The 13,895-nt window shown below is 40.8% G+C and overlaps 1 protein-coding gene across 3 annotated transcripts in view; it reads left to right on the forward strand.

The window, feature by feature from the left end:
* PIP4P2 (phosphatidylinositol-4,5-bisphosphate 4-phosphatase 2) overlaps positions 1–13,343 on the forward strand; it is a 37,766-nt gene extending 24,423 nt beyond the window's left edge. For 2 of the 3 annotated variants that reach the window (XM_036437325.2, XM_045581554.1), the window contains exons 5-7: positions 4,640–4,692; positions 10,853–10,943; positions 11,795–13,343. In XM_036437325.2, the coding sequence (XP_036293218.1) occupies positions 4,640–4,692; positions 10,853–10,943; positions 11,795–11,938 (288 nt within the window). In that variant the 3' untranslated portion in view covers positions 11,939–13,343. Of the gene's footprint in view, positions 1–4,639; positions 4,693–5,492; positions 6,176–10,852; positions 10,944–11,794 lie in introns of those variants that run through there. The other variant, XM_045581555.1, reaches the window with a different exon arrangement.
* The last annotated feature ends 552 nt before the right edge of the window (positions 13,344–13,895 follow it).

Genomic DNA, 13,895 nt, shown 5'->3' on the forward strand with positions numbered 1-13,895 from the left:
CGCATGGGTCTGGCCACCGCTCATGGCCTGCGGTTCTGTCCAGTGGAAACTGGCAGGAAGACTTCAGTGGAGCCTTTTTAAGAAACTCGGGCACTTGGAGGTGTAGCCGGAGTTTGCGGCAGCCGCTGTGAGTCAGGCACGCGGCACCTCTGCTTGGTTTGTCTGCCGAAAGGGTCTCTCCTGGGAACCCCGGGGCCTGATGAGGGGCAGAGTCTCCCCATCTTCCCCTTCTCGGTGGAGCATAAAGTGCAGGTTTATAGATTCAGAAAAAACCTTATTAGGATTTATCAGAGATTTTCTTGTTTAAGAAGATAAACTTGCAGTAAAGGGGATGAACTCTGGTACCTGTAATTAGATAAAGCATTGGGTAAAAAGTTAGAAGGAAAGTAACTAGATATGACCAAAAGTTTGTTACCACTTTTACCTTTAACCCTACAGCTGCCCTTTAAAGGCTAATTCCATAAGGACTCGTGTCAGGAGGCTTCCCGCCTGGGAGCATGGTGTTCCTGGTACCTGCGTGGGAAGAGGCCCTCCTGAGGATTTCTATAAATAAAACCAGTCACTCAGGGTGAAACCGCTTAAGATTCGTTTTTTTTCTTCCAGTTTTTATCACAGTAAAGTCACTTGTGCACATAATTCCAAATGCCAGCTTTATGGGAAATACTGGTAGCCTCTCATCTCACCCGCGCCACCCAGCACTTGGTCTCTCCAGCTGCTCTGCTGACATCAGCTTCCTGGGGTTCAATTGTTTGCTTATCCTTTTTCTTTCCGATGAAACGATGTAAGACATTACCTGCCTGCCCCATTCATATCCTTCGGTCGTTCCATCCTCCCAGGAGTTATATTTTATTGAATTGATACTTAGTGTTTACATATTTTATCATTAGATAAATCGTACTCACAGCTGAGCCAAGTAATTTGCTATATTCCTCTCCAGTATGGCTTTCACATTTTTCTTGGCTTTGCTAATTTTCCCTCCCCCCCTGGAATCTACGTTTCTATGGACGAATTATGAGTTCTTCCCGTTTCTTTTGCAGAGCTGGGACCCCCTCCCTCTCGGAAACACCAAGGAGCCCATGACTCCCCTCCTGCCTCTCAGCTGTCACAGGCTGCCCCTCACAGTGTCTTTGTGGCCCTGGCGCTGTTTCCCATGTGGGGTCCCGGGTTTATTCCTTCTGCTGGAGCACTTCCTCTCTCAGCTTTCCGAGAAAGGGTGTAGGAAGATAAATTTGAGCCCTTTCATTTTTAAAAGTTTTTAATCTAATTTCACATTCACTTTATAATTTGTTCAGATGTGGAATTATAGTTTGACAATTGTTTCCTCTTAAAATGTTTAAGGTTTGCTCCACTGATAAATTAAATGCTCTTCTGACTCCTGACCCTTTCTCTGTGACCTTTTCCCTCTTTATCAGTATTCTATAATAGAAGCCCAGTGCACAAAATTTGTGCATGGGTAGGGTCTCTAGCAGCTGCCAGCTGCCGGCCTCCCTTCTCCACCTGCCTGCTGCTACCACCGGCCGGGCCTGCCTTCGCCCTCGCCTTGGCCTGTTGCACCCGCTCACCTGCTCCACCATCCTCAGGGCCCATCGGGCCAGGCTGGCAGCACCTCTACTGCCACCCATGCTCTGTGCCACCCCCTGGTGGTCAGCGCACATCTAACTCCCAGTCCCTGGAACTCCCACCCATGAGGACAATTTGCATATTGGCCCTTTTATTATATAGGATTCATCTCTCCTCATTCATGTTGCTTAGGGCTCTGAATGGCATTTGAAAATGTTCTGGGGTGGGGAGGTTGTGGGGGTGGCAATCTCTCTGTTCTCAGTAGTCTCTCCTGGTCCTCTCTGCTGGCTTCGTGTTCTCTCTCTCTCTCTCTCTCTCTCTCTCTCTCTCTCTCTCTCTCTCTCTAACATTCTCTTCCCTTTTGGCTTCTTCCTTTCCTTAGTGGGAAATAGCTCCAACTATATCTTCTAAGTTGAATTCAAATTTTTAATTTCAGATGCTCTAACTTAACTTTTAATTCCCAAGAATTTCCCTGTATTCTGATTAATTTTCCATTTTAATAAAGAGCTTTCTCTTCTTTATAGCAACTTTCTGCAGCTCCTATTTTTTCCTGAGACATGTTCTTTTTTATGCATTGTCTCTCTTTCTATCTGTTTTTCTCTTGTGATAGAGGTTTTACTCAAACGTTTATTTATTTGAGGGCAAATCCCTGATTGGAATCTCCATGCATGCAGCAGGCATTCAACCTTTTCTCCTTTTTTCTTTCTCCCACCCTCATTCCTTCCCTTCCTCTCTTTCTTCTTCTCTCCTATTAAGGAATTGTCAATTATGAGTGCCAATAAGTCTTTTTTTTATGTTAAGTTTCTATGGAAACAGTCCCAGATCTCTTGTGAGAATGCTTTCTAGGATGTGAGGAAGGGAGCAGGATGAAGGTCTCACCCACTATTCAGACAGCAGAATGGAACCACACTTGCTGCTAGAGTGCGGTCTTATTCTTGCCCCTGCTCAGCCTCGTGTTCCTCGTTTCCCAAACCTCTGTTCAGAATGCATGCTCTTTTCTCACCTGTGTTGGGGAAGGAGAGGTTCCTGACTTTGTGGTGTGAGGGAAGTTTATAACTGGTATTCCTACACCACCACCCTCACTTCCCCCTGAGAGGAAGCCCCGGTGCTGCTCTGCCCTGTGGGCCACCTGCTTCACACACAGGCCCTCACAGGCGGCCGCAGTCACTGACCAAGTGGGTTGCCAAGCTTACACCAGCTTTCTAGTGTCCCAGTTCCCTTCTGATTCTCTTTGTCCTTGTGGTCTTATACATTTTTAAATTCATTCGTTATCATTTTAGTCAGGTTTGGGCAAGGAAATGGAAATGCATGCATTTGGCCAATTTATTACATTTAGCCAGAATTGCTGTGATTTTCTGACTTAGAAAGATAAAATAAATCTTCTTTCTGGCTTTTATATTCTATTGATCAAATCAGTGACAAAGTGTATGAATTAGAGGATATACTAGGTAAGTTAGAGGATATCCTAGGTGAGAACAGTTAAGTTTCTTTTAAAAATCATTATCTATTGATTTATAATAGAATGATATACTCTGTAGGTATTGATACATTTAGTACTTAGACTACATTAAAAAAAATATATATATATATTATTTTATTTTTTTAAGAGAGAGAGGAAGGGAGAGGGAAAGAGAAACACCAATTGCTTCCTGTATGAGGAATTGAACTCACAACCTTCTGTTGTATAGGACAGTGCTCCAATCAACTAAGCCACACCAGCCAGGGCTACTTTTTCCTTTCTTATATATAAACTAGAGGCCTGATGCACAAAGATTCATGCAAGAATGGGCCTTCCCTCCCCTGGCTTCTGGCACTGCCTTTGTTCTGGCCAGAGCCACCTTTCTGCCTTCCCATGTTGCCCAGAGGCTCCAAGAGGCTGGGGTGTTATGGAATGCCCCCGCTTGGCACCTGTGTATGCAAATTAACCCATCATCTTTGTTGGGTTGATTTGCATACTCACTCCTGGTTGGTTGGTGGGCGTAGTGAAGATAGGGTCAATTAGCATATTTCTCTTTCAGTGTAGACAAGTCATATTTTGAAATACCATTTTAAAATCTTCAAAAGAGATTTATTTTCACTTACTTCAGTGAGGTCCTCTCCATAATTACCTTGAATTTTGCCCAGGTCTGTTTTGTATTCCAAATCCTTGTCCTAAATGCTCTATGTGGCCACATTATAAATAATTTCATTTTATTTGTTAAAAAATCTATATTGAATGAGTTTCCGGCACAGGCTAAGTGCTAGGGAGACAGGAAGACACACTCTCTACCCTCATGGGATTTCCTAATCGAATAAGAGGAGAAAGACAATTAAGACATGGGGGTGTGGCATATCTAGGGAGGGGTTTGGGATGGAAATGGGGGAATAAGGACAATTATGTGAGACCATAATCAAAGTGTATTCAATAAAAAACAATAGATAAAAAAAGACATGAAATATTAAAATGTTTATATTTAATTTTTTGCATTATTATTATTATTATGCTGATCATGACCAGTCACATCCTTTTTCTTTGCCCTTCCAGCTTTAACTATCAGAATAATTTATTTGCTTACTCTCTACCTTGTTTTCCCCTAGACGCTACAAGGCCTGAAAACAATTGAGATAAGTTACAAAGTTCACAGCATTGAAAATATTTAGTTTATTTACTTTGTGGTTTCCCACATTAATAGAATAAGTAGCTGCATTTCAATAATGAATCTATATACTTATGTATTTAAAAGGCGAGTCCTCAAGATTTAAAGGAAAGAAAACTTTGAAGGTACATGAAATGTTTGTATTCTTCTGGAGTGAAGGAGACATAAATCTAAAAGAAATGACCCTAATCATAGCAGTGCATTCAGTTTCCTTGTAGAGCAACCCCACTTGCGTCAGAGCCTTGGGAAAGTCATGGGAACTGTTTCAGATGGGAACCCCACGCTTTCTTTCAGGAGAAGGGCGTGGTGGGGAAGCTCTCCACCCATAAGAAGGCAGCTGCCTCGGCTGTGGTCCTGGGTGATGTCTGAGCTAGAAAAACACTATCAGAGTGGATGGTCTTCAGTTGTTTTCTTTGCAAGCCCTCTCTCTATTTATTTTACAGTGGATGGAATTGAGGTTCAACACTCTGGCGAAATGCCCACACTGCAAAAAAATGTAAGTTCCTCGCCATTGGACATGCTCTGGGAAGTACTTGTGAACAAGTTAAAGATTTAAGAATTTACACTTAATTAGATTTTGATCTTAAGACATGCCATGAAATGAATGAATGTGTAATATATTTATACTTTTCATTACAAAAGGAAATCTTTAAACCCCTTAATATGTTTCATTTTAAAATTTAAATGATTAGGCTTAATATCACTCTCTGAAAGGAAATAAATTTATAAAATTATCAGTAACCTGGTGAGAATTTGCATATGTCCTAAGAGGTTATAATCTATTACAAATAATCTAAAGTTTATATTTAAATGGGCTATCATTTAGGAGAAAAGTTACTTGCTAGCTGTTCTCCTGCCTAAAGGCAACATATCAGTGGGCAAAATAGAAGATATGGTCTTTTATTGATTTCAGAGAGGAAGGGAGAGAGAAACAGGGAGAAAGATATATAAACATCAATGATGAGAGAGATCAATTGCCTCTTGCACATCCCCCTACTGGGGAGTAAGCCCACAACCTGGACATGTAATCTGACTGGGAATCAAATCAGGACCTTCTGTTTCATAAGTCAACACTCACACCACTGAACAACACCCACAGGGTGAAGATATATATTTTTTAGTAGTAGTATTTTTCATCCTCATCCAAGGAGTGAGGATATTTTTTCCACAGATTTCAGTGCGAGTGGAGGCAGGGGGATGAGTGGAGGGTAAGAGAGAGAAGGAGGGAGAGAGAGGGAGTCGGGGAAGAGAGAGAGAAAGAGAGAAACCTCAATGTAAGAGACACACCTTTCACAGGTGCTCCAGCCTGGTGGGCAGAGGATGTACGGGATCAGACCTGAAACCCAGGTACATGCCTTTGACCAGGAATCAAAGCCAAGACGCTCTGGTAAGCAGGCCAACACTCCAACCACTGAGCCATGCCAGCCAGGCTAGAAGACATTTTATTAAAGATATTTTATGGCACCTGTATTGGAAGTCCCTAATTCACCCCAAGATTCTGTGATGTTCTCAGGGGACTAATAGGAATTTCTAGTCTATTTATGCTCACAGCTATGATTTATTAATGTAAAGTGCACAAGCCAAATCAGCACAGAAAAGACACACGGGCCAACGTCTGGAGCAGGAGAAGCAAGTCTCTAAGAGCTCCCGCCAGGGGAGGCACAGGACCCTCACGCCCTCCAGCCCCACGTCAGTGCTGCCTCCGGAGAGGCTCGGTGCAGACTCCGGGCCATATGCTGGTTGGAGCAGGTCCACAGGCACCTGCTGAACAGCACAAATGGAAGTTCTAGAATCCCAGGAGGAAAGCAGGCATTCAGTGCTATCACATGGATTGCACAATTAGGCATGGTAAGCTGGCAAGCCACCTAGTTAGGCAATGGTGAGATCTTTCCAGACCTTTCGAAGACTGCAGTCTCTGGCCTGCTGCATTAATAGCATGCTGCGCAGCCCTCGCTAGTTTGGCTCAGTTCCAGGTTTGATTCTGGTCAAGGGCATGTACCTTGGTTGTGGGCACATTTCCAGTAGGGAGTGTGCAGGAGGCATCTGATCAATGTTTCTCTCCCATTGATATTTCTAACTCTTTGTCCCTCTCCCTTCCTCTCTGTAAAAAAAAAATATATATATATATATATATATATATATATATATATATATATATTCTGCTGCACAGAATCTATGCTGGTAATAAAATTTTAATTTAAAAATTATTCTCCACATATGTGTATGTGAATTATAATTTAAGCTAAGGAAATTAAACTGGAATGTTTTGACAATTCAGTGTTGAAAATTAAAAATAGGAGTTCATAGTTTAATCTGTGTGATATTTAGTATGATATAAATATCTTATCTGTTTTAATAGAGAAATCCTAAGAATGACTTCTAAGAAAAATTAATTAAAAACTGTCTGAGAAGTAGAGTATATAAAACAAAACATCTCCCTTTATGTCTGCTAAAAGTGGTCCCAACTAACTATAGCCCTATAAGCCCCGGGGAGAAACCAAGATGGCGGCATAGGTAAATGCCTAACTGCAGCCTCACACAACAATTTCAAAAATACAACTAAAATACAAAACGGACATTATTCAGAACTACAGGAAAGTTGACTGACTGGAAATTCTATAACTAGGAGGAAAGAGAAAACCAGAAGGAAAATCAGAGGAGCTGTAAAAGCCTAAGGTACGGAGACATGGTGCGCGTGTGTGGAGAGGACGGAGCCGGAGAGGAGGGGCGGCTGAGTGCCTGGTTGGCGTTCCCTAGCGGGAAGGAGATAAAAGCTCCGGACTGTGCTGAACCCCAGTTCCAACTGCACTGAACCCCAGTTGTGGGCGAGACCCTGGGGACCCAGGCTCATACAGAGGGAATCTAAATATAGCCCTAAGACAATAATTCTTTACAGCACATTTCTAGCTTCAAAGGAACAAATATTTTCCTTTTTATTTGTGTGAAATTAATCATCTGAATTCATAACTTCGTTGCATCCAGTAGAAGTCTGTACACAAAGAAACAAAATAAATAATTCCTAATAATTACACTGAAAAAATATATATACTCAAGGGACACTTCCAGACAGACACATAAGTATGTGACTATGCCTGTGCAGTAGATGTATTTTTACAAAACGAAGAAAATTAAATTGCAGGTATCTTCACTGAGAATATGACATTGAATTAAAAATTTTTATAGAAAATAAAGAGAACCCGAGCCTGCCTGTGATTGGCAGTCTTGTGCTCAGCACCAGGCATCCCGTTATAGGACCAGCTGTGTGTCCCCAGATCCAGGAGTTATCATCCTCACGTTACAGAGGAGGAGCTTGAGAAGGTTCAAGAGGCAGCTGACTGCTTTTGCTTGCTTAATTAGAACGGTCACCGATTTTGCAAGTAATAAAGAAGCATTGAATACATATCGTGTTTCCCCGAAAATAAGACATCCTCCAAAAATAAGACCTACTTTACAGGTTTCCTTCTGAGTGAAATATAAGACATCCCCCAAAAAATAAGGTCCCCCCACGCTCTGTCTCCAAATGCTATTGCTAAACATGAGAGACTTGGTCCACTGATTCTGAAAGAAATGGAGTCACAAGAAATTCACCAGGAAATCCAGGAATTGGATTGTTATGATGATGTTCCAGAAGATGGTGACATGATTGTCATTGAATAAATGAGTAAATTCTTGATACTATAGGATTCACAGTTTGTCTGGTTTGTGTTGACAACTACCGTACTACTGTACCATATACAGGTAATAAATTTCCTTTATTTTCATTTAACAATAAATGTGTACCGTATTCTTTTTCATGGAAAAATAAGACAACCCCTGAAAATAAGACCTAGAGCATCTTTGGGAGAAAAATTAATGTAAGACACTGTCTTATTTTCGGGGAAACAGGGTAGTACTCTGTGATTAGTTAGGACATCACAAGACAGTGTATTAATGTGAAGAACTTTCATCAGTTACTTAAGGGCAACTTACATAGAAATGCACATGGGATAGTCAGGTCACGGGGCTCTGTGAAGAAAGAACACTGGTAGAACTGGGTCACATGCTAACCCAGCACAGCGTTGGGAGGAGATGCCCCTCTCCCCCATCCCAGCACTCGCAGTCACAGCTGATTTCCTTCTCTTTGAATGTTTTCTTCATGACAAATGGTGAATCACGTGTTAAAGTAAGATTCCGAGTAAAAATTTTATGTCTTAAACACAAATAACAAGTACCCTAAAGTTACTTTTAAGGTAAGGAGTTACTCATGACTGTGAAGCTGTCATGGGGAAGGGTGGGGGGAGCACGAGGAGGGAAGAGGGGGGCCCCTGGCCCAGCTCCAGCACCCACCTCCTTTTCCTGTTGCTGGTGGCCCTCGTTCAGTCACCAGACAGCCATGGTCCCAGATGGCCAGGGAGCCCTCGAGTTCCAAAATACAGGCTGAGTTCCATTTCCATGCAAGCGTCATAATAGGCCTACAACTATAGAAATGGTGATTTAATCCATGATAATGATTATTAAATACTAGAGGCTTGGTGCATGAGATTTGTACCGGGGGGGGGGGGGGGGGGCACGGGGGTTGTCCCTCAGCCCAGCCTGCACCCTCTCCCATCTGGGAACCCTTGAGGGATGTCTAACTGCCTATTTAGGCTCAATCCCAGTAGGACCGAGCCTAAACGGGCAGTTGGACATCCTTCTCACAATCTAGGACTGGTGGCTCCCAACTGCTCACCTGCCTACCCTCCTGATTGCCCCTAACTGCTTCTGCCTGTCAGCCTGATAAATCCCCTAACCACTCCCCTGCCAGCCTGATTAATGTCTAACTGCTCCCCTGCCAGCCTATTTGCCCCTAACTACCTTCTGCTGCAGGCCTGGTCACCCCTAACTGCCCCCCCCCCCCCCCTGCAGGCCTGGTCACCCTAACTTCCCTTCCTTGCAGGCCTGGTCCCTCCCAACTGCTCTCCCCTGCAGGCCTGGTCACTCCCAACTGCCTTCCACTGCAGGCCTGGTCTTCCCCCCCTCCCCCACCCCAACTGCCCTCCTCTGCTGGCCTGGTCACCCACAACTGCCCTTCCCTGCCAGCCATCTTGTGGTGGCCATCTTGTGTCCACATAGGGGAGGCCATCTTCTGTCTTGGTGTGATGGTCAATTTGCATATTATTCTTTTATTAGATAGGATGAATTCAACAAATAATCCTCTGCTAGTTACTATGCTAGAAGTAAAAGATAAACCTTGCCTTCAGGAAATTTTGTCTTGTGGGTAGAGAGAAAAGAAAAAACTATCACCATAAAGTGTTCAGTGCTTTGAAATAGGTGTGCCCCACATTCTCTGCTCTAAAGCAAATATGGATTTGAAAATCTCTGGCTTCACATCTTTTAGTAGATTCCAAATTCATGACCATGGCATGTATAGATTGTACACTGCACAACCCATAGAGTTGGTGTGATCCTAGGTTTGGCTATTAGTGGCATAGAAAGTCTACTGAAGAAGGGCATTTTCTACTTATTAACATTAAAGCACCAAATGGAATTATTATAGGCTCATTGCCCAAAATCCAAAATTAAGCTCCAAACTTCTTAATAAGGTATGTACCGTATAGGTATTTGCCTAGTGCACCTATTGATATCTTTGTTATGTTTTCTCCCACCTATACACATTACCTATATCCCTGCCTTAATGAATTCTTCTACTTCTGTAAGTGTACAACGCAGCTCCTTATTCTCAGGCTGCTAGGCCTGGAACGACCTGGCTGACCCCTTCTCACTCCTGTAACCTGGAAAACACTACTGAACTCCACAGGAAGAGATGGCTGCAGCAGGAGATTCTTACCTGTGCTGAACCAAGGCCTCATGGAGCAGCAGTCTATAATCCGGGGCTGCACATGTACTTTCCAATTCTTAGACGCAAGAGAAATACACTTCTTAAGCTACTGTATTCTGGATTTCACTATAATAGAATTCTAGCATGTGCTCTAAATATCTCATACTTTTTAGGGTAACAAGAATTATTAATACGATCACTTCATCAGAAATATAACTTCTGGCCCTAGCTGGTTTGGCTCAGTGGATAGAGTGTTGGCCTACAGACTAAAAGATCCCAGGTTTGTTTCAGGTCAAAGTCACATGCCCAGGTTGCTGGCTCAATCTCCAGAAGGGGGCGTGCAGGAGGTAGCCGATCAATGATTCTTTCATTATTGATGTTTCTCTCTCCCTCCCCCCTCTTCTCTTTCTCTCTCCCTTCCTCCTTCTCTCTTTCCCCCCTTCTTTATCTTTCTCTCTCCTTCTCTTCTTCCTTCCCTCTCTCTCTTCCTCCATTCCACTTGCCCTCCCTCCATTCCTCCCTCCCTTCCACTCTGAGATCAATAAAAATATATTTTTAAAAGTAAAAATGTTTTTTTTTTCTTGGAAGATCATTACTGACTACATGTTTTGTGTGTGGATATTTTCGATGACCAACACTTAAACTTTGTTTAAAGCCACAATAATATAGCACATATTCACTAATTATGATTGTGATTCATGTTAGTCACTAAAAGTGACATTTTTCTGTATGTGGTATCTCTCAAGTTGAAGAAAGAAATAGAAGTGTGTTTGTTACTGAAGCCATAGTAAGTCCTCAAGGCTGGCATGAAGAGCGGTTATTAAATGCTTAACTCTCCTTCTTGCTCTCATGATTGCAGCTCCTCAGTGGGCTGTGCTCTCCCACGAAGACGCTGCTGTGCGTACATTGCTATTGGGATGCTGTGCTTCTTCATTGGAGTTGGATTAACTGTGAGTCTTACTTTCCTCTCGACTTTATCACAAATGATTGAAGAGCCCGCCTCCCCGCATAGCGGCCCAGAACCGATGGGCACTTGGAGAAGTTCAGTCCATGGACCTTTTAGCAGAGTTCACCCACCCAAGGGAAATGGTATCTGGGGACCCCGCTGAAGGTTCTGTCACTGGGGACTTTACCACCCATTTAAGGGAAACCCTTGGTTCCACTTAATGCCAGAACCAACCTGGCCATGGCCAAAGCCAAAGCAACACTCCATCAGCTATGCAGGTCTGAAAAACCAGTCTTCTCTTAATTCAAGTAAAGCAGAGGCTATGGTCAGCATGAGGGGCTGTTTTCAGAGGATGCTGAAACTAAGCAATTGGCACGGGGTATCATGGGGAGAGGAAGGGCTGATCTGTTTTGCTGCCATTTACTTCCCAAGCTCCTTTGTTGCACCTGTCCTCATATCACTCGCCAGGTGAAATTATACAGATTAAGTTCCTTTTAGAAACATGTTTTAGTGGGGCTTTTTGCTTACATCATAAAATTTGTAGTTACTGTAACTAACAACAGTATCTTAATAACTTTAACCTGTTATGACAACGAAAAGCACACCAAGTCATTTTACAGGGATTTTGTAGCCCCAAGGATATTGTTCATAAAAAGCATATATGAACCAACATAAGTTCTCCAGTTGATTACTCAGGATGGTTTCTTTGTGTTTTAGTGGTAATTCTAGTTTGATCCTGGGAGCATGTCTGTTAGCATCCACAGCCATTTTAAATCTCCCAATACAAGTTATCTAAGCATATAATATTTTTTTAAAGTTTCCAATCTTTTGTATTTATATTGCTTTCTATTTTAGGTTGGCACCCAAGATTTTGCAAGGCGATTTCATGCAACCTATGTTTTGTGGGCAATTGCTTATCTCTTAGGCTCGATCTGCCTTATCCGAGCATGTTACTGGGGAGCCATAAGAGTGAGCTATCCAGAGCACAGCTTTGCATAAGCTTGCTTATGAGCAAGTGATTCAGGTGAGAGTATCTAGCAGTTCTTGATAAGCTGCTCTGGGCATATTTAAATCATTTATCCTCATGGATTCCATTCTGATTTATGTATAAAGTTTCAAGACTTTGGGAGTCTTTCATAAACAAATGCTCATTGCACTGCGTTATATGCAAATGGTAATTTGTTTGCTGCTAGGTTTTTGAGCTCTGAATAATAAAGCCGTGTCTTTGTGTCCTTTTACATCTCTTAAACATGTTTTGAATCTGCCACTAAGTATTAGATCACCTTTCATTTTTAAAGTTATTCCATTACTTGCTGATCTGTGAGTATTCCCAAGAAGTGTTTATAAATGTTTCTATGTATACTTACATTTTAATTAACATATCAAAATTGCCTGCTTTAAAATCTAAGCAATACGCATTTTGCTTGAACTGCTTTAAGATCATAGTGACCTTATTCAGGAAAAGAATTTGAGTGTACTTTCAAATACTTGATATCCTTGTCAGATAAAACCCATTTCTAGATACTGTTTGCTTGTTTTTTGTTGTTTGTAGAAAGATACACTATTTTGGTAGTAATTTAAAATACAATAATGAAAATATTTACTTGTCCACATTTGAAGATGATGTTGGATAAATGTGTTTTTCTCCTCAGAGATCACAGGACTTTTGTCTTATTTTTGTCTGTTGTTTTATTTGCCTATTATACAAGTTCTGGTGTAGATTTATGATTTTAATGTAATAAAATTATAAATGTATTTCTTTATCTATTTCTTTGTAATCCCTGAAGGAAACATTTAAATAACATGCTTTCTAATACTTAACCATTTCAGGAAAGATATATGTACATTTGGTTGTCCTCTTCATTAATCATGGTAAATGTTTCCTATTGGGATCATCAGGGACTACTTCTGTGTGAAAGAAGCCTGTGCATTTTATTTTAGCTAACATGTTGAGATTAGAAGCAGTTACTCTTACCATTTTTCTCAAATATAGCTGGTCAAGTAATCAAAAGTATATTCATGAAAATAGATTACAGACAAAAAAAACAACAACACAGTTCAAAGAATTCAACTAGGATGAAAAATAAATTGCTTAGTTGAAAACACTATTCTCAAGCCCTTAATGCAGAATTAGAATGATAAGATCTGAATGAATGAATTAGCTCCTCCAGGGACAGGAACAACATGTTAATTTGTTTATGTCCCTGGTTAGTACAAAGATGTGCTCACCATACAATTTGGAAGAAAATACATGTAAACTTGAAAGAGTAAGTGATAACTATACTAGTATAAATGTGGTAGCTCAGGATTACATGTACCTTTGAAAGTACACTAATAAAGATTATTGTTTAAAAAATTACCTTGTTATATTCAATTTAAAAAAAAGATATAATTTCCAAAATTGCCTTGAGATCTTATTCTGAAGTTTTCATGTTCAAGAACATATATTTCTTTACATATAATAGTCACTTATTTTTTCTAGTATTTTCATGGTTTCGTTTTAAAAATATAGATTCCATATCTATAATATACTTGATATAAGTTATGAAATAAGAATCTAAATTATTTCTTATCTTATTGGTTAACTGGTTGTAATAGTATTATGTATTAAATAATCCATTATTTTCCTATTCATTTAAAATCTCACATTTAATTATAGGGTGGGGCAAAAGTAGACTTATATTGTTTATATGGAAAATAATACACTGGTTGATAAATAATAATAATTACAAGAATAAATTCTGTGTTTCATTTTATTGTTTGGTTCTGGACCACTGCAATAAGGTGAAATTCCATTAAAGCAAGTAACTCATTTTTTGTTTTGTTTTCCAAGGGCATATAAAAGTTTATGCTATATTGTAGGTATGAAGTGCACAATAGCATTATGTCTGATAAACAATGTACTAGTACATACCTCAATTTAAAAATTCTTTATTGTTAAAAAGTGCTGATCATC

Source organism: Pipistrellus kuhlii, unplaced genomic scaffold (assembly GCF_014108245.1).
Source record: "Pipistrellus kuhlii isolate mPipKuh1 unplaced genomic scaffold, mPipKuh1.p scaffold_m20_p_14, whole genome shotgun sequence".
NCBI lineage: Eukaryota > Metazoa > Chordata > Mammalia > Chiroptera > Vespertilionidae > Pipistrellus > Pipistrellus kuhlii.